Source organism: Pagrus pagrus, assembly GCF_965226575.1.
Source record: "Pagrus pagrus genome assembly, chromosome: 16".
Lineage (NCBI taxonomy): Eukaryota > Metazoa > Chordata > Actinopteri > Spariformes > Sparidae > Pagrus > Pagrus pagrus.
In genome coordinates, this window is record NC_140200.1 from 29,032,219 (window position 1) to 29,057,123 (window position 24,905).

General features: G+C 41.0%; 2 protein-coding genes across 2 annotated transcripts in view; one reads left to right on the forward strand and one right to left on the reverse strand.

Annotated features, from left to right (window-relative positions):
- The window catches only part of tube1 (tubulin, epsilon 1), a 38,365-nt gene extending 37,370 nt beyond the window's left edge, over nt 1-995 (forward strand). The window contains exon 12 of the mRNA XM_084378159.1: nt 468-995. Within this exon, the coding sequence (XP_084234285.1) occupies nt 468-626 (159 nt within the window). The 3' untranslated portion in view covers nt 627-995. The remainder of the gene's footprint in view (nt 1-467) is intronic.
- On the reverse strand, nt 711-24,181 carry ccn6 (cellular communication network factor 6). The gene is made up of 5 exons (XM_084378160.1): nt 24,112-24,181; nt 10,324-10,600; nt 5,914-6,150; nt 1,581-1,774; nt 711-1,482 (listed from the first exon to the last, which is right to left on the reverse strand). Exons 1-5 carry the CDS (start codon nt 24,157-24,159, stop codon nt 1,201-1,203), a joined length of 1,038 nt encoding a protein of 345 aa, XP_084234286.1. The 5' UTR covers nt 24,160-24,181; the 3' UTR covers nt 711-1,200.
- Nucleotides 24,182-24,905: the final 724 nt, after the last annotated feature.

Here is a 24,905-nt window from a genome sequence, read left to right on the forward strand (position 1 = left end):
TACAACAGCCAGTTATCTGTAACATCACCACAAGTGTACAGAAATTCTTGTGGGCCAGAATGGATCATTTTGTAAGTTATCAAGCAAGAAACTCTGACATACCCTCCACCTCAGAGACTTAGTAGCTATGGATAAACCCAAAGTAGAGAAGACCCCAAAACATATTAATACATGTGTATGTATTATAGGAAGCATGATAAGAAGGATTGTTTATACATGGCACTATGGGCTGCTCTACACCATATAAATAGTAGGCTTATGCATCATCATTTTCCACAGTAGGGGGTCCCCTCTCCATTTCTGTCAGCTATGGGGTCCTTGGCTGGTAAAACAGTAGACCCCTGTTCTACAATATGGGACTTTTTAAAGAGTGAGAATGCAGAATCTAAACCAGATTGGAATACCTTTGTTTATATTCTGATTTCATAACTGAAAAGCACATTGTGCTCTTTCTCTGTTTTCTGAAGGCTCACTTACATCACTACCTGCATGTAGAAGGGATGGAGCAGAACATCTTCTCAGAGGCCATCAGCTCTCTCAGTTCACTGATTGAAGAGTACCACCATCTGGATGGCACAAAGGGGAGACTCATGCCTGATGCACACAGACTCAGCATTGCCAGATGAACGTCCCCTCTGTGGTCAGCTGTCTGTCTTCGTCTGTCTGCTGTATAGCAGTGATTATCTTTCAAAAATGACTTCACACAACAATATCTTTTGTACATACCTTTATAAGTTATATATCAACATTGTCTTATTTGTGACCTGATTAAATGTGAAAAAAAATAAGCAGTAAAAACATTGGTTAAAAAAGGGAGGATTCAGTTCACTCTATATTATGACCTGATATGCCAATTCTAGGCGCTGTGACCATAATGTTCTGAGGTACGGTTTGAGGTATAAGTCAACATCTGCTGTTCCTGTACTAGCCATGTTCCTTGTTGTTATTGCACATACATGTCCTAAAGACAATGTTCATAAAAACTTTTATCATAACTAACAACATATTTCTTCATTTATCCACTTATCCCAGTCATTCTTTCTTCTGAAATAAGGTTTTGTAGTTTTGTCTTTTTTGAGATTTCTTAAGGCACATCTCCGCTGCTAAGAAGATCTTAATCAACGTATGTTTCAGTCCTTAGACTGCAACAGCAGGGCTTGTGACCTGTGTCTCAGTTGCTGGACTTCTTTGACAGATCTGTTAGAGTAACTGCAGGTCAGAAAACATGTCATCTGGATCACTGCACTTCCTTTGACACACGCAGGATGTTATCCACTGCATCTTCCAGTGTGTGTTGGAGCCCCCCTTGCATGTAAAGTTGACCTTGATCATGTGTGACTTGTTGGGGACACAGCAGCGCTTGTCTGCACAAACACCGCAGTATGTGGGCTTAAACTTCTTGGTGCTGGTGCAGCCTGAGAGTGTCAGCTTCTCTGCTTTCTTTGCTTGGAATTTAGGCCGGCAAGTCTTTCCTTTTGGCATCTACATGTATGAAGGGAAAACAGTGATATAATGTGTACATTTCTTGATATTACATAAACTTGTGTCAGTACTTGAACAGGATTTGACTAACTTGTCACCTTAACACTCTTCATCACGCTCTTCTCACATGGCCGCAGCAGACACAGGCGTTGGTCCTTCCTCATGTCACACTTGCTGTTGTCATTGTTGACACGCACAGAAATGCCCAGGCCGCAGGTTTTGGAGCAGGGGCTCCAGGGAGTGGTCTGGATCAGGCAGTTCTTCTTCCAGGCTAAAGGAGGATCCCTGTAAGCTTTCAGTATTACATTTAAAGGGCACTGTGTCAACAACATCCTGCACAAAGAGCTAGTCTGTGTGCCAGCATACTGCCAAGCAGACCACCAAAAGACTACAGATATCCATTTCCTCTAACAAGTCAATACTGTAGATCAGGGGTGGGCAACGTTTTTTCCAGATCGCCATACTGACTTATAAAATTTAAGCAAAGGGCCACAAATTGGGCAATTGTATATAAGCATTAAACACATAGTGCTGAATTACGTTAAACTAATTCTCAGTACGAAATGCAGCACCAAATGAAAAAAGGATCAGGCCAATATGAACTATTCATGAATAAACATGTCAGGTCCTACGGCCCATGTCCACATCGCATTTTCTTTTTCAAGCAGAAATGCGCTGGCTGTGTGCTCAGGACCGGTAAGATGAAGCATTTTCTGTGCTGAGGGGAAAAAGCATTACACGTGCGTCTTGTCTCTATGACAACAATCTCTTGACACACTTTTGTGTGGATGTCTCTTGAATAATAGTACCAGTTTAACTTTGTTGTACATTGTATGATATGTGATCAAATAAAGATTCTTCCATTTGTGGGAGTTAATTGTCTGTACACTGAATGTTTCTGATGGTGAGTGTTGTGCTTTATATTGCCCTATGTGTTGTAAGCTTTTAATTAGCTGCGTCATCAGCCCTCTATTACTGTAGTCTAACCAGCTTCATCCCAGTGCTGCCAAGCGCACTGCCAGCGCTTTTCTGTCCGGAAACAATGCAATTTGGACACGGGCCCTTACACAAAAGTTCTAACAACTTCCTGTTTCTCGACAAATTATTCTCTGCTACTGAAGAATCGGCATCAGATGAGAACTCTGAGAATGAGAATCTTAACTTCACTTTTTCTTCCTGTTAAACGGTTGACATTCTCTCTCAAACAGAGAATCAGGATGTGGCAAATAGTCATATGTAGTTATAGAGTAGTGTAGAGATGACGTATTTTTGTAGGCTAACCCGGGAGTTAGTATCACCCTGGTTCCCTCATCAAAAAGCCTATGGGATTTTTCCACAGGATTTTGGAATATCGCCCAAAATAAGCTCTGTGATACTTAGACATTTTGTTGAGTAAGATAATCTTCACAGATGACCACCACTTGTGATTTTTGAGGTACAGTATAAATTAAATCGTTAGAAGTGAAAAAACTGTTGTTGGGCTATAAACAGACTATATTGCGGTCACATGATTTAAATGTCACCACAACTAAGCATCTTACTACACAATTACTAAACACGTTTTCTGTAAATTGATCAATCTTCAAATTGCAAAGTTAGAGTTAGCATAATTTGTGACTGAAGTCCGCCTGTAAAGACTAGTGAGTAGTGTTTGGCATGATGACGTTTAATGTCCGTGACAATGTCTGTAGTCTCATTTAGCCACTTGTGAGCAACTGCCATTTTTAAGACACATAAGCGTATTATTATTAAATTGTGAGACATTTAATGGTGTATTTTATGTTGTGTTACAAAACGTGTAAAGAGCTTAAGCCTGTAGAAATCACAGACCTCATTCAGACATTTAACCGAAAATCAATTAAAAAACCTCAAACTTTGAGATGATTGAACAGGATGTGCAAAAATGCTAACTGATTTCTGGGTTTGTGGGCTACAAATTACACCACTCTATTACCATCACAACCAGACTGCCGTTCTAACAAGATCAACATCACTAGCATGGATTAGCGATAGCATCGATATTAGCATGGACAAGCAGCATGAATATTAGCAGGGATAGTGATAGCTGTTACTCAAACAGAAGTTCTTGTGTATTGAGGAGCTGCAGAGTTTACTTCTGGTCAAACTGTAACCTGAACTGTAGATTTACTGCCCATAGACTACTTCTCTGCCAAGCTTTCACCATTTTACAATCACCACAGCTATCTCTCCTCTTGCTGGAGCACTCACACACTGCGCACTGCCCTGTTACTTAAAGGAGCCATGCTGTTGTAATAACCCCTATTGGAGGATGACTGATGACTCAGATTTTACTAGCGTCATATTTCATTATTCCATATTAGCAACAGCTTAAATTTAGTGAGTTTGAGCACAAAATTAAGTTATATGTCAAAAAAAAAAAAAAAGGCAAACTGTATGGCTGATCAACATTGCCAGGAAAGAACTCAGAAAATCATGAAATATCAAAATACACTTGAGGGGGACTTTTATGGAAGTGGATTTAGTCAACCTGCATAGAAGTGAAAAATAAAAATACATGTTATTTCCTGGCACTATTACTTTAAGTCAAATTTGGTGCAGTAATGTGTTCAAGCCTTAAGTGTTTTCTCGGCAGTTCTGAGTTGGAATGCTGGAATGCTCATACAGCCAGGAGGAGGACCTCGCCGTTTTAAAAAGAAGGGATTTCCTGCTGCCACTAACATACGCTGTGACTGTAAGCGAATATTTTTATATAAATGTTTTCTGGCCAGGACACTCATAAAAAGTGTAAGTAAGGGCAACTTCCTGTTTAATGGTTAATCATTGATATTTGCCACTACGGCTATGTCCTTCAACGAAAACTCAAGCTTTGATTAACTTTGCATCACAAATGTGTTTATATTGGCCTGTGAAAATTTGACATCCATCGGGTAGAAGCTGTAGGAGAAGTTTGTTAAACTACAACACACGTAAATTGCCAGAAATGGGCACTTAATTCAAAATGGCCAACTTCCTGTTAGGTTTACCTCATAGCACCAACAGACTTTATTGTAGGTCTAAGGGTGATACACACATACCAAGTGTCTTAAATGTGAAAGTAGTTCCCAGGGCTGCCTTTTAGGGGGCGGTAGCAAGCCATTTCGCCCCGCTTATCACCGGAACCCATAACATATGTGAACTTCCACCATGTTTGAATTTTGTGCAAAGTTTCATAACTTTTTGAGTATGTTAAGCCCCTCAACAAAAGCAATGCTCTTTGGCACACAGACAGACAGACAATTCCCTTGCATCACAAGAGAATTTCATGTCACCATTATCCTGGCCAAAATAATTGTAATTGACATTATTATCATGATAATCATCAAAATATGCTTATAAACCATACACTGAAAAAAAAAATTGCTTAAAAAAGTAACAAAGTATTTCAAGTACATGTAATTTTTCCATATATTTCGATTGCATAGGTTCAACGTTAGGGGTCAAATTTTATATTTTTCTATCATGTTGAGTCGATGTGCATAAATTGAATAACTAAATGTGTGATTTATTATAGGAGACAGAATAACCACCTTGAAATGTATTGCTTTTATATATAATACTTGTGTTTTTTATATAATAAACACTACACAAATATTTATGTAGAAGTTCTGTAATAATTGAATGAACACATAAGGTTTATGTATAAGTCAGCATTAACTGAATTTAATCAAACTAAGTTATTGAGTTTATATGATTGAAAACCTTGCATTAAATATGCCACATTGAACTTGTGTGACAAAATTAGATGAAAATATTACATGTAATTGAAATACTTTGTCAAAGCTTTTGGCTAATTATTTCTTGAGTGTATGAAATTACTCCAAACAAAAATATTTTTATTGCATCACAGTAGGGCTGGGCAGTATATACAATATATATAGTTATCTATATCTATAGTTATTTTGGATATCGTTATATCATGGTATGGCACAACTGGTCTCTTTTCCTGGTTTTAAAGGTTGCATTACAGTAAGTGGTATAATTTTCCCAACTTACCAGACTGTTCTACTTGTTCTGATACTTGTCTTGTCTCCACTTTAGTCATTATATCCACTTTAATGATGATTATTGATCAGAAATGTCATTGTATTAATATTTCGTGAAAGAACCAATAGTCACCCCTAAAATATCAGCAACACTGATATTGAAGTAGGGCCTATTTGGTCCAAAATATTGTGCTGTTTGATTTTTTAAAAATCAAACAGCATTATTAAATACAGTTATTAAATACTTTGAGGAGATTTAAATATCAAGGAATCCCAATATGCCCTTAAAAATATTGTGATATTATTTTAAGGTCATATTGCCCAGCCCTACTGCACAGAGAGGACATCTTGTTTTAACATTCTTTTTCATGAAAAACAAACTGAATAGGCTGGCCCTTCTCCACAGGTTTACTCTATAAACACACACCTGACATGTAGATAGTGTCCTGCTGGTTCTTCTTTGGGCTCTGGGCACTGCGAAGGCCGGCTGGCATGTTGCCCATCAGCGAGGCAGGGCCTAAGAGTCCTGCAGGCTTCTGGATGAAAGCAGGGGTACAACCAATGGCTCCAGCAATACAAGTGCACTTATAGAGGGGGCTGAGCTGGAAAGCTTCTCCATTCTCATAGTGGACCCCATTCAGGTCACAGCCTACGGCCATCATGTCTGAAAGAAACAGGGAAACATGTCAGGGCTCTGGTGATCCCTGATGGAGGCAATGCTCCTCTCTGGATGATGTTACAAAAGGAAGCAAAGGGGAGCATCAAAGCATTATCATCGTGTCATTGTGATTTTCTTATTTATGTGTATTAAATATTCAGAATTGTAACTAAAAGTAATAGAATAATTGCCGTGTTGCAGGTATTGGTTCCAAATGTTGAAAGCAGTGTTTGCCCTACCCTTGGCTTGGGGTGCTATGGTATTAGCTGAATTTTTGCCTACCATGAGTCTAGTATTTAGACCTGGGGCCATATTCATAAAGCTTCCTCATACTATGAGTTGCTCATAGTGACGAAATTCTTAGAATATTCTTAGAATTATTATGTTTTCAAAGAATTTTTCCTTAAAATTAAGACTAGAGCCTAGTAAAGAAAAAAAGATATTCACAAAGCATCTCAGCCCTAAAAACGCTCCTTGAGGTCTGGACAAACTTTTTTCTGGGGACCCGCATTTTTTAAAATGACAAACCGTCATGACCAATTAACTATGGGCCTTGAAAGTGAATTTGTGTATAAATCAACATTCCTGTTCCCTCATTTATAAAACTGTGTGTAGGATTCACTTCAAAAGGTGTTAAAAAAAAAAAAAAAGTGCTTACAAATATATTCAGATTTATAACACAGTGCACGTACGTCCTATGCCGGTTTCCCTTTATAAATCACAATCAGCTCAAAATGGGGCGCACATTTTGCCAGCTTCATGTAATGCCCATAGTTGGTAGCCTATAAATAGCCAGTAAAACGCTCCTACGTAATATTGATTCACACTGAAGCAGAGAGACAGGGTAAAAGGACATTTCACACAAATCAAAGGTAAAATCAAAGGTCTTGCTGTAGAGGTTGAGACTAGAGAAAAAAGATGTTGTTTGGTGGACACATTACAAATGCAAAAAAAATAAGTGAGTCGCAACATGTGACATATTTCTAAGTCGTAGGCAACTGGACTTGTTTCAGTTTGTTGAAGACGGTTCACCTCTCATCCAAGAGGCTTCCTCAGTTCTAGCTAACTCTAGGGGAGTTTGCAGGCTTTTAAACTAAGCTGTCTGGGAAGGGAACTCACTACTGCATTGTATTCTACTACCAAGCAATGTCGTTGAAAATGTCTCCAAGTTTGTTGAGAAGGCAGAACAGCTACAGTTGAAGGTATCAGCCACTCTTGCTAATGCAAAAGCACCCCCCACCAACCTCACTACTGAGGAAAGGAAGGCCCTGGCATCACTCAAGAGACCGGAACATCACCATCTTGCCATCAGACAAAGGGAGATGCACTGTAGTGCTAAACACAGCAGACTACCACACCAAAGTCACTTTGAGATACTAACACCTATGACATCCTACCAGTAGCCTCAAAAATAAGGTTATAGAATATCTGCAAAAACTGGAAAAGGACAAAGCCATTAACAAGCAATTATATTACAGACTGTACTCACCCCATGTATCTATGGACCTTCCAAGATATACAAGGAAGGAGCACCACTCAGACCCATCACCGGCAGCATTAACTCAGTTACCTATAACATATCCAATGACTTAGCCAGTATCCTAGCTTCTTTGATCGGTAGGAAACACTGAAGTGTACAGAAAACCTACACACACAGATCAATACTTGCTGTTTGACTCTCATCACCCACTGGAGCACAAGCTGGGGGTCATCAGAACCCTAAACCATTGGGCTGAGACTGTGCCCACTAAGTCAGAGGGGAAGGAGAAGGATCCAGAGCAGACAGAGAGGAGAAGACAAGAAAAGGTAACAACACCATCATTCCCTATGTTGCAGGAACATCTGAGAAACTCAGGAGGATCTTCAACAAACATCATATCCCGGCTCACTTTAAACCTACCAACACACTAAGGCAGAAACTTGTCCATCCTAAGGACAAAACACAGGCATAAACAGAGTAATGAAGTTGATGCTGTTTAATGCAGCCAGGAATGTACAGATTTGTACATTGGGGAGACAAAACAACCTCTCCGTAAATTAATGGCACAACACAGGAGGGCCAGCTCCTCAGGTCAAGACTCTGCTGTCCACTTACATCAAAAGGAGGAAAATCATTTCTTTTAGGACAACAATGTGAACATCTTGGCCAGAGAAGACAGATGGTTTGAAAGAGGAATAAAGGAATCCATCTACATCAGACTGGAGCGGCCGTCTTTGAACAGAGGAGGTGGCCTAAGACATTACTTATCGCCCACCTACAATGCAGTACTGAGTTATCTCCCCAGACAGCTTAACAACCATTCACATGAATGCCGGTTGGGTCAACGACCCACAAGTGGCCCTAACAACTCTGAAACTCAGAGCTCACATTTTTCTTTAACAACTCTGTAAGGACACTCCCACACAGAGTTTAAAAGCCTGCAAACTCCCCACCAGTTTGTTAGAACTGAAGAAGCCTCTTCAAGAAATTGAAACAAGTCCAGTTGCCTACGATACAGCACTTAGGACCTGTCACATATTTATATTGTTGGGGCTTCACATCTGAATCCTCACATACCATTTACCACAAGTTTTTGTGTTGTTAAGTGTTTTACAAGCTGATTTACTTCAGTCAAATTTTAATATAGACAGCAATTATTTATGGTGTGCTGTTTATGATATGAATGTGGACTATTTAGTCTCCACACTGGCCACACAGCATGTATTCTGTTAACAGAATAGCCTAAACTCTCCAATTTAGTAAGAAAAAAATGTTTCTATAAAACTTCATGTAGTTGAGTCAACATCCAAGCCAATCAGCTGTAAGATCAGGCGCCAGGCATTTGCAGTCGGTGGAGAGTAACTGCAGCAGGCTTGTTCGAGATCAGCCAGTCCTATGCAGATTCGATCAGCGGCGATCGCCGCACACTGCATGCCGGTTAGATTTGTGTCCGACCTGATGCAAGGACGTTTTATTGCAACTTGATCCCGACTTGCTGTGATGTCATGCACATGTGGGCAACGATAATCTCGGCTGAATGTGAGTGTTTCTGTGACTTCCTGTACAGACTGAATGCTGCTGGGAAACTGTCCGACTCGATTGCAGCTTTTTGGCTCTGCCCCCTGTTGCTGCCGCCTTGTCTTGTCCACTATCCAGCCAAGGCGCAGTTCATCTCGAACAAGCCTAAGCGGCAAGGACATTTAATTAAATCTGGACACAGCCATGGAGACAGCGTCCTTTTCATTCCTATGAAAGCTGCTCAGTGGGGCAACAGGTTTTATGCATGTGTAATTGAAAACATTTATATAAATTAAATACTGTATTAAGATCATATAAATGCATTTAGGCAGAGTTAACAGGCTTATTGTTTTAAATTTCTGTAAAACTACAGCAATTTTAAATATAAATACTTCTACTTGTAAATCGATCGTTTGCCTGTTTGGGATGCATTTCAAATCTGATTTACTAAATGATTATGAGCCAGCAAGTGGGTGTTTGTCCTGTCCATAGTACTGAAACAGAGGGTAGGAGATAGACAGATGGACAGACAATACATGTCAGTTTAGTTCTCTTTAGGTCTCTTTCTTAGCCTGCTTAGCTGCTTTTCGTGGTTGTAAACAGCTGTTTCTACGTGCCCCTCTCCCTGCTTATTTTAAGTGATTATTGTGAATGCTCCGATTGGCAGATGTACTCTATACAAATAATGCTCTGTTTATGTTGACAGTTTAGGTTTGTTCACTTTTAACAGCTAGCACCCAGGCGTTGTCAAATGTGCTCAAGGCACTGTGGATAAATTCATTTGGCAACCAAAATATAGTCTTCTGCAACCAATGTGTGTGTTCGGACCCAGTCTTTGTGAATGACTGCAATAGAAGAACAGCTGAGTTTCAATAAAGTTAAAGTCACTCAAGCAGTAGTCAGCACAGCAGTAAGACAGAAGACAACAAGGATAAGACACGCATGATTTGGGTTCACCTGGGTGGCTTTTTATGTATGTGGGATGCCTTAAGTTGAAATGTTCAACTTTACATAATGTCATTGCTCTCATGAGTGACCAGTCACAGCCTGGATAGGGCAGGACAATTCGGCCAAACAAATTTTCTGGAGGAAAACCTGAAGAAGGGGTTTAGGTTGAAAGTGAAAGATAGCTTATTATTACCATATTTGGACATATTAAAGAAAAGAAGAGAGGCACTCACATGCACATACTCCAACTTCGTATCTTGGCTGGTCAGCTGAGAAGTCACAGTACATGCCCTTGTGTGGGTCACAGATGTCCCTCTCATTGCACGGCTGTCCAAACTGCCTGGCACAGCTCTTGCAGCAGCCACACCCATCCAGGACAGAGCTCACCCCCGGGGCACAATAAGGTCTTTGCTGACATTTGCAGGGCCACTGGCAGAACTGCCGCCTCTCAGCTGCAGCCCTCCTGTCTCCAGAAGCTAGCTGCCCATTGTTTTGAGCCCTGCTGAAGAACTGTGTGAGGAGGAGAACAGAAATCTGTTTTGAGTGTCCTGACAACCATTTGACTGGTGAATTCAAATGGAAGATTTTGGAAAGCTATTAAGCATGCTAAAAGTAATGGTCTGAACTCCACAGTACTTTCTGCAGCCTTTGACCAGGTGTACTAAAAAGTGAAAATTGGCAGAGTTCCAGGTGGCACATAGAGTCTGTTTATTTTTGACACAGCACTGCTGCTACTGTATTGAATTTCATCATATAACTAGCTTCGAGAAATAAAGATTTGATTTGATGTATGTTTATTAGGATCTTTTTATGCTCACTGGCTAATCTTCCAAGATTAAAATATATATATACACACAAACACATATATTAGGGCTGTCAATCGATTAAAACATTTAATCGCAAATTCATTGCACATTTTGTATCTATTCTAAATGTACCTTAAAAGGATATTTTTCAAGTTTTTAATACTCTTAACAATATGAGAGTGGACAAATATGCTTGCTTTATGCAAATGTATGTTTATTATTGTTTTAACAATCCAAAACAATGACAAATACTATCCAGAATATTCTCCAGAATAACATCAAAGGTACCACATGCTCAAAAAAATATACTGAAAGTATAACATGGCAAACTCAAGCCCAATAAACAACAACAGATGGGCATATTGACCTGAATGTAACATTCTTTAGTAATAGTAACACAATTTAGTGTCCAACTTTACACTTGTAAAGGTTAACTAAACAATGTTAATCGGCCTACAAGCTGTAGCCACCCATTTAGCTAGCTACCATTGTTGAAAGTTTGTCACATGTAGAGCTGTCCAGGCGTCTCTGTTGCAAACGTGGTCTGCCTTTGGTGAGGGGGAGGAGGGCTCTCTGCATCAGCTGTGTGCTTGGCCAGCAAGTGGTATTTGAGACTCGACGTACTCCGGTGGTAACTCAATTCACATCGACCTAAATGCAAATAACTTTGTTCTTGTCCAGAGAACCTTCTGGCAGGGCTTTGAAGCTAAACTTGGAATGCAAAAGACCCTTTTCTTTATCCATTTCTGTCAAAGAGGTTTGTTTCTGCTGCCATCCACAACGTTACTGCTGAATCGCTTCCTGATTTCCAAAACTACGAGGCAGGCCGAGTGTAAAACATTAACAGTGTTAAGATTAATTGGCATTAACACATTATTATCGCATCAATCAATCAATTATGGCATCAATCCCTTTGTCATCCAAGAACTGCCTATAGGCCTACACTCTGGCCGCATGAAGCCGGGTATTGTCCTGCACCAGGAGGAACCCAGGGCCCACTGCGCCAGCATAAGGTCTGACAATCGCTATGACATGAAAGTCTGTGCAACCCACCAAGGATATGCTTCCCAAGACCATCACTGACCCACTGTCTAACCGGTCATGGTGGATGATGTTACAAGCAGCATAACGTTCACCATCATGTCTCTCTCTTTCACAATTATCACATGTGCTCAGTGTGAACCTGCTCTTATCCCTGAAGAGAACGGGGCGCCAATGACGGAATGACGGTGTTTTCTCAAGCTCGGCTGTGAGCACAGGTCCAACTAGAGGTCGTCAGGCAACATCAGAATGTAATCCTGACCTGGAAGCAAGAACTCTTTCTTTATCCCTCTGAGATATTGGTTGTTGGTCAAGTTAGGGAGAGCATTTGGCTTTGATTGTGATTTTCCTCGTGAATCAACACCTTGTTTTTTTGTACCATTTGAAAAAGATTACAACTCTCAATACATTGAATACACCTTGTCTTGTTCCCATCTGAGTGACTGCTTTTGAAGTCAATTTTTAAGTCCCCAAGAATAAATAATTCTCTTCTTTCAACCAGAGCAAGATCAGTGCTTTTACATATTTTGTCAAGGTATAATGTGTTTGATTTAGGGGGCCTGTAAACATATCCGATTAATACTGGTTGCTGGAAAGGAAGGTGAATTTGAACCCACAGGCCCTCTAGTCCATCCACACATACAGTAAATCATCCATTACTTTGAACCGAAGGTGCTCTTGAATGTATAGGACAGGCCTATTAGACTGGCGGCCCGCGGGATGTCAATTAAATGTTACAATTGTTTACAATTAAATTCATAAACCTGAGAAAATTGGTTGCGCATGGCACTAATGTCACAGGCTTGTAGATAGCTAGCAAGAGTATCCAGAAAACTGATATGGGCCAATGTCAATGTTAACGCTGAAGAAAAGTTGATGTAACAGCCTGTAGACGCCTCCTATAGCCACAGACAAGTCCCTGAAGTCTGGCAGGTGGTATTTTGGCCCATATCTCCATACAAAACGCCTCCAGTTCAGTCAGGTTTCTTGGCTTCCGTGCGTAGACAGCCTGCTTCAAATCAATCCATACATTTTTAATGATGTTAAGGTCTGGGGACTGGGATGGCCATTCCAGAACATTGTACTTGTGCTTCTGCATGAATTCCTTGGTGGATTTTGAACATTGCTTAGGATCATTGTCCTGCTGAAAAATCCAACCCCGGCGTAGCTTCAACTTTGTGACCGACTCTTGAACATTCTTGTCAAAGAATCTGCTGATACTGAGAGGAATTCATGTGGCCCTCAACTTTAACAAGGTTTTCAGTACCTGTGCTAGCCACACAGCCCCATAACATGATGGACCCTCCACCAAATTTCACAGTAGGCAATAAGTTCTTCTCATTGAATTCAGTGTGTTTTTTTCGCCATGCATACCTCCTCTTGTTCTGACCAAATAACTCTATCTTAGTCTCATCTGACCACAGTATTTTTTTCCAAAATGCTTCTGGCTTGTCCAGATGTGCTTTTGCATACCTTATGCGACTCTTCTTGTGACGAACACTCAGGAAAGGCTTTTTGCATATCACCCTTCCAATGAGCTTTGCAAAGTACGCTGGATTGTGGAACGATGAACAGCTACACCATCAGCAGCCAGATGTTCTTGTAGTTCTCTGGAGGTGGTCTGTGGCTTGTCTGTGACCATTCTAACCATCCTTCGCCTGTGCCTTTCCTGTATTTTTTTCGGCCTACCACATCTTTCCTTCACAAGGACTGTTCTTGTGGCCTTCCATTTCTGCACTACATTTCTGACTGTGGAGACAGACACTCCAAACCTTCCAGATGATTTCTTGTACCCTTCTCCTAATTCATAATAATGAATTATCTTAGTTTTTAGGTCAGCGGAGAGTTGTTTAGAGGCCCCCATGTTGCCACACTCTAAGAAAGAACCTAGGACAAGCACAGCCAGCAATGACCTATGTTAAACAGCCTTTTTCATGATTGGTTCCACCTGTCTCACGAGCTAATAGCAAGCTAGCAATTTTGTGCTGCAACCTGTCAGCTATAAATCCCTACAGGTCTTGAAATGAATGCGATTAAAAGGGTGCCCAAACTTTTGTACATCCCATTTTTTACATTTTATTTTATTATAATAAAACTATTAATGCTGTATACTGTAATGCTACTTTCAGTCGTTCGATCTGGAAAACACTCAAATGTCTACATCTCTGTAGGAAAACTAATCTTGGTGCTGTGATCTTCTCTTATAAAGGTAGAGCAAATTATCATGAAATCTCAGAGAGGTGCCCAAACTTTTGCATACCACTGTATCTGTACATCAAAACTGCTGATAGCAAGCCAATGTGTGTGTACCTCTGTTGCAAAGGACTACAACCCGCGGAGGCACTGATGACATTTATCCAGTGGGTTCGGAAGTTCACCAGCAGAAAATCCAAACTCTAACTGCAAACAACGAGTGTAGCCGTGCTGTCTTCGCTCTTGCTCTAGCCAGCAAAGGGTCGTATTGAAAAGAAGCGGCCGTTCACTGACACTAAGACTGTAAAAGATTGCATACTCGCCACTATTAAGGAGGTAGTTATGGATAACCAAGTGACAGACCAGGGGTCCGTTTCACAAAGCAGGTTTAGTGAAAACTCTGAGTCTGTTGACCCTGAAATGAGGGAAACTCTGAGTTTTCCGTTTCACAAAGGGAGGTAACTCAAACCAGAGAAAGAGGGCTACCTCTAGCCTGTTTCACAGAGAGAGGTAACTTAAGCTCTCGGTCAGTTACCATGGTAACCTAACCTGGTCGGGACCAGGTTTTTCTCAACGAACCTTGAGTTTCTCTCTGTCTCCGCCCTCTTTCAGCCACACACGGTATTTGATTTCCTCATTCATTCAGTCAGCAGGCGAGTTTTGGCGTAATATAGTTCTGCCGTCTGTTTAAAAAAAAAAAATCAGTCGGCCTACAAGTTATATTAGGTGGCGACTATTTTCACTACCATGGCATGTCCTTTTGATAATGATCCCGTGGATGAAGGCGCAGCATTACTGCGCAGAGAATTAAATATTCGTAGGGAGATGATTATCAGACTACGCATAGACGTTCTTGCATTTCCAGACAATTATATTTTTGAGCGGTACCGTTTCACGTCACAGTCCATCATTTACATACACAACCTAATCCGTCCTTACATTTCCAACATTACCAACCGAAGTCATGCTCTCACATCCCAGCAGATATTGTGTGTTGCGCTGCGTTTTTTTGCAAATGGGAGTTTTTTATACAACGTCAGAGATGCAGAGCACTTGAGCAAGGCAACTGTATGCAGAGCGGTCAGAAAAGTGTGCCTCGCCCTGAAACGCCCAGTGGGGTTAAAAACGTAGCCCTCCTCTTCCCCGTTGCCATGGTGACTCGTCGAATCGGGGCTCCATTGATGCTGTCTTTTTATACTTGTGGCGCACGCGCTTAACTCCAGGTGAAACTACTCCGAGTTGATCAAACTAACTCAAATCAGCTGTTCTGGAACCTAAAACTCAGAGTTTCCTATCTCAGAGTAGATCAACTCAGAGTTCAAGGTTAGACTTAGATATCATGCATCAAGTTAATACCCATGTCGGATAAATCAACATCAACTGGATGATGAATAAATGTATTAGCCACAGACATTTTTTTTAACTCTTTTGGCTCAACTGAGGAAAGCAAACATTATGTCCCTGGCTGTGGATGAATCTGTTGACAATTATGACACTTAATTTTATTTATTTGGGTGTCTTTTTGATGTTGACTGATTCAGAGAGGACATCCCCGGCCTCATACCTCAAGAAGGACATATAGGCTAACTGGTCAAATAATTTGCCAGAGGATTGTTGCTTTTTTCAAAGACAATGGACTTGATTTGGAGCATATTATCATGCTAGTTAATGTAGCGGGGAAAGGGAATGGCCTGTCTGCGCAAATGTCTGCTATTGCATCAAGGATGAAATCTCTCCACTGCCTCATCCATCAGAACTTGCTGTGCGCCCAACCTAGTGGTTAGTTGAAAAATACTATGGCGTCAGTTATGTCTATTATTAACTTCATTCGATCATCATCAGGTCTTCAACACTGACTGTTTCGTAAATTACTTGCCGGCATGTCAGCTGAGCATTGTGACTTTTTATAGGCATCACTTCATATGAGCCAGCCTTCTCTGCCATTGTCCATTCAAAGAAGTTCAGTCTGTCATTAGTAGCCTGTAAGTGTGGTGCTTATGTGTTTTCTGATTGGCAACATTTATTATTGAATGAATGTGGTGCAGTTTAACAAGTGAAACAAGTGAAATACTTAATTGAAGATTGACCAGTAGACATAAAACAAGAACAATGGTTAAAAATGTAAAATAAACAGTTGACATATACAGTAGTAATACAAATGTAAGGTCATCCAAAAATGTTCTTTGTACACAATTGTCTCTTTCTTCAGTGTCAAGCTCTAGTAAAGCAAGAGCCTTTTTGGGAAGCAGCTTCTGTTGTCAAAATGTTACAGGCACTTATCCAGTGTAACTAAGTGCTGTGAGGCATCAAATATAGTGGCAAGTTCAGTTAATCTTTAACGTTTGTAATCTTTTTGCTCTCTTCTGTGGTTTGCTTCATTGGAAAGGCTGTGATGTAGCTAGCTAAGAGATGTCAGAACTGTACAAATTATACCAAATGGCTGACATGCTTGTGTTGTAGAATATATTTGTTTCAGATGTGTGTTTACTTTTGGGCTAAATCACAGCTGTTTGTTGCAAAGAAAAGTAAGTACGTCGATCCCCGAGTGCGGCATAACATGGAGGAGAAAGCTCCATGTTACACTGGGAACGGGGATCGACGCATCTCGACTGGCAGGACAGCTACTGCTGCTGCTAACGTGAGTTGTTCAAAAACCTTCTTTTTAGTAAACTCTGTGTACACAAACAATGTTCTCAATGCTCGTGTTCATGTGATGCTACGAGCAAAGTTTCATGTTGTGTCAAGTCTTCTTAGTGCTCTAAAAATAGCGATTTTGATGCTACCGTACAGCTGTCCCTAGCATGCAATTGAAAATGATTTTGACCTGAAAACGAAACGTAAATCTTAAAAGTGTCTTTTTCGTCGTAATTATGCTTTTACACAAAGGTTTGACTGGGGTACATTCACAAAAAAAGCCTAGGTTGCATTTTGGCAAGAGTTACACTTTAATAGAGTTTACTTGAAACTTTCAAACAACAAGTACGATTCTCTCTGCTGTACTCTTATCACATTAAACCAGGCTGGAAAATTAATTTTTAACGTTATTCTGGTCTGAAAAAGCTCTGCAGGACCAAGGTCTGATGATAACTAATGTCAGCTATCTATGAGCTATCCCAGCTAGCCTTAGCTTACATCAACTATAATAGTTGTGTCATTATGGATCCCACTCATGTTCTCTCGGCCTCTGTCCCAGTCTTCTGCTGCCCTTGTCGGGGTGGTCCTGCTTGACTTCTACCATAATAATAATAATAATAATAATAATAATAATAATAACATTATATTTTAATATTATTCATATTCATATCTCAATTAGTAAGCTGCTATTACTGCTGTATTACCCTGCTGTATTCCCCCCTCCTCCCATCTCCCCCACAGCTTCTCTGCCCAGGAGTATGGTCTAAACCTGCTCAATTTGGAAAGTGTCATGAGATGACTTTTGTTGTGAATTGGTGCTATACAAATAATGATTGATTGATTGATTGATTGATTGATTGATTGAGTGTGGATCAGCTAGCTAATGTTATTACTGACAAAATCTCACTCTCACAGCAGACTGTTCACTCCTACCTCAAGACAGCCCATTGTCGTTCCTGGACCTATAAAGTCTGCTGTGTGTAGTCTTAATGACTACTGTCCTGTAACTCTTACCCCCATCCTGATGAAGTGCTTCAAAAAACTGGTCCTCCACCACATCAAAGTTACATCAAAATCATATGTATCCCTGGATGGGGGGTCATGCCCCCCCTAACCCCCTGGAATTTACATCTTTGTGATCTGACAAACAAGCTATTATTTTATGTGCCACTCCTATCACCCACTAGGAGATCATTTACATCCACTGGGTGTGGCTAACTAAATGTCAGTTATTCTTAAATTATTAATTCTTAAAGGTATAGTTGGCAATGTTGGAGAGCTAGCAAGATTTGAAAGTGGCACCTCGTCTAAGCTCCACCCCCTTCTCCCCCTCCCGTCAGTGCTCCGTCCAAAGCCCCGCCCCCACAAACTAGTACTCGCATCAGACAGTCCGTCAGCAGGGCAGAGGAGAGCTGTAAGCACTGGGCTAATACAAGCGACAAAAGTAGCTAAGTTGGCTAACGTTACATATTTCATGAAAATAACAAATCCCCCCGAAGCAAAACAACTAATTACCTGTCCAACAGAAAGACAGCAACCTCTGCATCACTTCTGGAAGTGCTACTTTTGGCTGCATTTCCTCTGCCATCGTTCTCTTGCTAGCTGTGCTAACTCTTCTTCTGTTGTTTTATGGCTGTTGGCAAACAACTGTTAGGTGTGCATTACCGCCACCTTCTGACCTGGAGTGTGTATCTCCTGCTAACTCCATATAGACGGGTTTCTTGTGTACAAACAATACTAGGTGCGCGCAACCAGGTGGCAAAAGACTGCTTCGGAGTGAACTGATATCAATGTAGATGCCGTATTGTTTGTAAGTTCTCCCTGACACAATTGCATAAAAATGTCATTTCATTGAAAGGTCACTTTGTCTTTCATTGCATCACAAATCAGAAAAACACTTGCTGAAATGTCAGTGAATTTCACTCAACTTACCAGGTTGTGACGGTTGTTTTGGATGCCTACAATATCAGGAGCAGGGTGGTAATGTTGCACAGAAACCCGTCTATGGAGTGTGCTGAATATATCCAGCAACACGTGACACGTGATGAGTGCGCGCAGGGAGGAGGGGGGCACAGAGGGGGGTGCAGGCAGGACGAGACATGAAGGCATCTGATTGGTTCTTTCAACTCTTATTATTAATTCCATCAGGAATATCTCCACTTCCATGGTTTGTTTGCACAAACTTTCAGAAGACGCTGAACGAGTGCAGGACTTCTTGGGTCAGGGAGCTCTAGTTTTAGCCGCAAGTGGCTTCATTTTTCTCGAGGCTTGATAACGTTACTAGTTGTCATTAACAGAACTAGACTTCCGGTGGCGCTGCACGTGGCGACCTGGACTCCTGCTGTGTGCTGCAGTTTTTTATGCTGTTTGTTTGTTTTAAGTTCGTTTTTCTTGGTGGTTTTTTACACCACGTCTCTCTAACGTGTTGCTAAAGTGGTTGCTGCACTAAATGGCGTCCCTTGCCCAACTTTTACTGGTACTTTTAATTATCATAGGACTCCTCTCGCCATGCCAAACAATTCCAGCACATGGAGGAAGCAACCTGGCACTCTCGTACAGCAGAGAAGCGCTGCTGGCTCTACAAACTACGGGACTTTTGCCTCCCCCCGACCTGCCCGAGGACATCACTCGAACGGCGCCGAGGAGGAGATTGCCTCAGAAACGGGGAAGGAAAGGAGGAATTCGCCAATGCCTCCGACGCAGAGGCAGCAGGCCGCCCCTGCCCTCCATGATCCTCGGTAATGTCAGGTTGCTACAGCGGAAAATGGATGAGCTGCGCATCAACGCCAGAGTCTGCCATGAGTACCGTGAGTCATCTATGCTGGTCTTTACGGAGACGTGGCTAACCCGGAATATTCCTGATGCAGTATGTGAATTGGAGGGGTTTTCCATCATCCGCTCTGACAGGAGTGAAGCTTCGGGGAAAAGCCGAGGTGGAGGAGTCTGTGTTTTTATTAACGATAGGTGGTGCAGGCAGTACACACTCCGCAAGACTTTGTGTAACACTTTCAAAAGCAGCAAACCATAAACCAAAACTGTTAAGATCTGGTCCAGTGACAGCATTGAGGCCCTTAAAGGATGCTTCCTGTCTACTGAGTGGAGCATCTTTCATAAAATGGATGTGGATGGCGCTGCTGAGACTGTTACTGATTACATTCAGTTCTGTGTGGACAATGTTATACCTCATAAAGTAATAACTGTATACCCAAATAACAAATCTTACATAACTAAAGAGGTGAAAGAGTGTATTAACCGGAAAAAGATGGCATTTAAGAATCGAGACAGAATGCAACTGAAAACTGTACAAAAAGAACTTAACTGCATGCTCAGGGAAGCGAGGAACAGACATAAGGAAACTATTGAACAAAATTGTCATGCTATGAATTCCAAGAAGCTGTGGGATACTATGAAGGCCATCACTAACATGACCCCAGCCAAGAAATGTCTTAATACTCCTGATAACTTGCAAAAAGCAAATGAATTAAACAACTTCTTTATGAGATTTGAGACCCATAATTTCTCCTCCGAGTGTGACAATGTTTTACAATCTATATGTGTCACTGACCAGGACGCCAGAGTATTGATCGACCCCTACGAGGTCCAGTCACTTTTTAAACACAGTTGTGCTAAAAAAGCCGCAGGGCTAGACGGCATCTCCGCCTTTCTTCTTAAAACCTGCACGGAGGAGCTGACACTTGCACTGTGTCCAATTTTTCAAAAATCTGTAGATTGGCACACCGTGCCCACCCTCTGGAAGAAATCAGTCATAACACCTATACCAAAAAAACCCTGCCCAAGGGAAAATAACGATTTTTGTCCTGTTGCGTTAACATCAAATGTAATCAAATGTTTTGAGAGAATCATGGTGTCATCACTTAAGAAGGAGGTTGATTCGCTGCTTGATCCTTTTCAGTTTGCTTGTAAGCAGGGGCGTGGCACAGATGACGCAATTAACAGCATCACTCATCCGGTCACTAAACATCTGGAAGACCCCAAAGCTTATGTTCGTTTATTGTTTGTCGATTTTAGTTAATCTGTTAATATCCTGAATGCACGTAGTTTAGTGTGTACAGTTGACAAAACACTGTGTATTGTAATGGTTTGGGCAACTGCCATTTATTGTTGCTGTGTGCTGTGACGGTATGGGTAATGGATAGTTATTTCACTGTGTACTGTATCAGTACAGGTTATTAATTGACTGATTGATTGACTGACGATTGAATGTTTGTTTGACTGATTGACTGATTGATTGATTGATTGACTGATTGTCTGATTGATATTTTATGCTGCTGTGTACTGTAACAGTACGGGTAACTGATTGATTGACCTCTATTGTCTGCTGTGCACCTGTCTTGTATGTGTGATGTGTGTCGCCTGGTGCGATCACTCAATGTTGCTGTTCTTATTTAAAACTGCGGACCATCAGTGAGTCCACGATAAATTTACCTACGGGGACTATTAAAGTATATGAAATGAAAATGAAATTATTCAATCAAACTTTCCAGAGCCTCAATTGACTCTGAGGAGTCCAATGAATCCAGTTTTCTGTGAATGTTTGCAAACATACAAATGAGGAAATGTACGTATGAAAAAAAAATTCTGATTTATAAAACCTGGCATACACCTGCCACTGAGGGATATCCCTTTATAAATTCCAACTTTCAACTTGGGAATGTGTGCACGTGGATCAGCTTTATATCCCACCCACTAAACATCCACATTCAACCATAAATGGTCCATGCAAAGAGCAATGGTGATAATTTCATTAGTAAGTTATCAAACAGTCCGTCCGTTTCCACTTTGCTCTGGGGGATGGGAATGTGACATTGAGACAGCGCTGATGTAATATTTATTTAAGATTTGAGTTTGCGTATATCTTTTACAATTGAAAGGTGTTTATGGAATAGTTAAACTTCACTACAAGTGCAACAACAAGTAACTGCTGGTTTGAATGTTTACGATAACGTGGATCTATAATTAACATTTGATATTAAATCAATTAAATCAACATTTCCGTACGCATATTTCAAGCCTTTTGTTGTGTGCAACATTTATAAATGAGGCCCCAGGTCAGGCTAAGTCAACAACCCCCACACCAATATTTTCTCAAAGATTATTTCCTGTAGAGCCACCCTCAGGCCCACATGACAAGCTTGCACATAACATTTCATAATCTAACACAGATTAGTATATTATACAGTTCATTCAGAAAGTATTCAGACCCCTTCACCACCATCATCAATCTACACTCAATACACCATATTGACAAAGTGGGAACAATTTAGGAAATTTTTGCAAATTTATTAAAGAGAAAGATTGAAATATCACGTTGACATAAGTATTCCCTTAAGTAGACCCTTTGGCCGCTTACAGCATCGAGTCTTTTTGGGTATGACGCAACAAGCTTTGCACACCTGGATTTGCCATTCTTCTCTGCAGATCCTCTTAAGCTCTGTCAGGTTGGATGGAGACTGTCTGTGTCCAGAGATGTTTGATTAGGTTCAAGTCAGGGCTCTGGCGGGGCCACACAAGGACATTCACAGAGCGTCCCTAAGCCTTGCTTAGAGTCATTGTCCTGTCGGAAGGTGAACCTGCCCAGTCTAAGGTCCTGAGCACTCTGGACCAAGTTTTCATTAAGGGGATATCTCTGTACTTTGCTCCATTCAGCTTTCCCTCAACCCTGACCAGTCACCCAGTCCCTGCAATTGAAAAACATCCCCAAAGCATGATGCTGCCACCACCTTGCTTTACCTTTGGGCTGGTATTGGGCAGGTGATGAGCGCTGTCTGGTTTCCTCCAGACATGACGCTTAGAATTGAGGCCAAACAGTTCAATTTTGGTTTCATCAGACCAGAGAATCTTGTTTCTGACAGTCTAAGAGTGCTTTAGGTGCTTTTTTGCAAACTTTGACTGAAGAGAGGCTTACGTCTGGCCACTCTTGTCTGCTTAACACACAGTGTCTGGTTGGCGAATGTAAACTCATAAACTCACAGGGAGAGTAAAAGGTAGCGGTTGGTCAAAAAAATAGTTTCATATAAGAATGCTGATTCTTATCTCCGACATTTCTGAATCTATTCACAAATGTGAAAAATTGATGTTCTAAATGTTAATTTGTCATGCGATGTTGACGGAATGAAAAAGTAAATAACTGTGAGGGTAGTGCAGCACCCATACAACTTACAACGCACACACACAAGAGTTATTTGGAAGCTTATCTTCAAACAAGGCAGCTGCTGCAAGTGTTTCTCAATTACCTATGAGAGACAAACATTAAGCAGGCCACATGTTTGTGAATACTTAAGCCGTTACAACTTAACATTAATGGAGCAGAGCAGTGGTCAGCAGTAACAAACAAGACCAGTTGACAACCACTAACGAGCTAAAAAAAACACACAGCGCAGCATTCAACATGTTAAACAAACTCTGTTGTGCAGAAAATAACTGCTCAAAAACCCTGCCTCTGCTCAGCATCTTGTACAAAGATGGACCCCCCTGAGCTAACAGTACAGCAGAGAGGCTGCTCTCACTGATGGACTAGCAAAAAAAACTACAAAAAACTAAAACAAAAACAAATGCAAAGAACAAAAACAAATGCAAAGAACAACATTAAGCCCAATCAGCTAGAATCTCAGCTTCTTTCTTTTCACTACTGTCTCAGGTGACATACTCTTCTGCAGGTAATTATTGAAGCCTTTCTATGCTTAGATAGCCAGGTATTAGATAAAGTTTTTAAACCCTCAGCCACAATCCATATGCAGCAAGAAGTCATTTAAAACTGCAAATGGCTCAAAGTGGTGACAGCCATTATCATTGTGTTTGCTTTGCTTGGTATTTGCTATAATGCAGTCTACACATAGAGCTGCCTGTACTCAAATTCCCTTGACTGCTCAGTGCATCCAAGGGTCACTGAAGGTTAAGCCAAAAATCTGATGCCTGTCTGCCAGGTTTACTGAATGAGCTCATTTCACAGTGTGAAAATGGGTCCATGGGAGCTTTTCAATAAATGTCCTCAGACTTTGCTCCTCTTTTGCCAGCTTTTACCTTGAGCCCAATAAATAACACTGCCAAAAAAAAACAATCAACATTCTAATAAGTATATTTTCAAGAATTGAATAATGAAAAGACAAATCATGAAAAATACACAAGTGTCTCCAAAAACAAGACAACAGAATTTTTCATTTCAAGAAAATTTTAAATAGCTGGTTCTCTACTTCTGAGAACACCGAAACATTTCAGACATGTGTTTGACTGTTGCCCTTTCTATGGCTATGGTTGAGTGCCTTCAAGTGTCCTATCAGAAACCCCAGCTATCTATAGCGTTAGAATAGAAAACGATTATGCTCTTACCTGCTGAGCAAGGATAAGCAGGAGGGAACGGCAGAGAAGCGATGGCATCTCTCAAGTGCGAAGGTTTGTGTGATCTCCAGGAGGCGCAGGGGGACGAGGGAGATGGAGGTGGGATTTAGGGAGGAAGACTTCCAGAGGCAGAGGCAGAGAGGAATGGGGGGAAAAGATTGGGGGAGCCGACCTGTCAGAGAAGGGGACAAAGCCCCCTCTGTCTACACTCCAAACTCACCTTTCCCCGCCTTCTGTCTTTACTTCCTCGCCCAGAGGGGAAATATTTGTCTTCATAACTGCTGGGCTGCTCCAAGTCCTTGAAATCCTGCCCACTTGTTTATTCTTGAATGCAGACCTGGCTCACATTTATCTTTGTGCAACCAACAGTTTAATCTGTAAAATATGCAACAGGCTGCTACATAGCACTCAGTAAGGTAAATTTCAAGAAATACTGTTGAGTTCATTCTTCAATGGACAAAACTTACATTCATGAGTAGAATTCTACTTCGGAGATGTATTCACTGTGTGCTGTTTGTTTAATTTGGTGCCTAAGCTGTATGGTCCAACTTAATTTGGACTGACATGTATTTGAGTTCACATTCCATTATTATTTTATACTGAGTAAAGAGTTCCTCTGAGAGCCAGCCCTCCACCTCTTAAACGATATTTGTAACAGTGACATTGCTGTGCATGGAAATGTTTGAAATAAATGGAAAGCAGCCTCAATTATCATAAAATCAGAATGGACGCATTTTGTTAACCCACCTATGTAGATGCATCTTACTGTTTGAAAAATGCATACT

What these genes read in the sequence shown, in the direction of transcription:
- ccn6 (XM_084378160.1), bottom strand. Translation starts at nt 24,159, where the DNA reads ATGCCATCGCTTCTCTGCCGTTCCCTCCTGCTTATCCTTGCTCAGCAG. An exon ending in GGACACTATCTACATGTCAG is followed by an intron (nt 1,775 to 5,913) that starts GTGTGTGTTTAT and finishes TAATACTGAAAG; the next exon opens with CTTACAGGGATCCTCCTTTA. An exon ending in GCGTGATGAAGAGTGTTAAG is followed by an intron (nt 1,483 to 1,580) that starts GTGACAAGTTAG and finishes TCATACATGTAG; the next exon opens with ATGCCAAAAGGAAAGACTTG.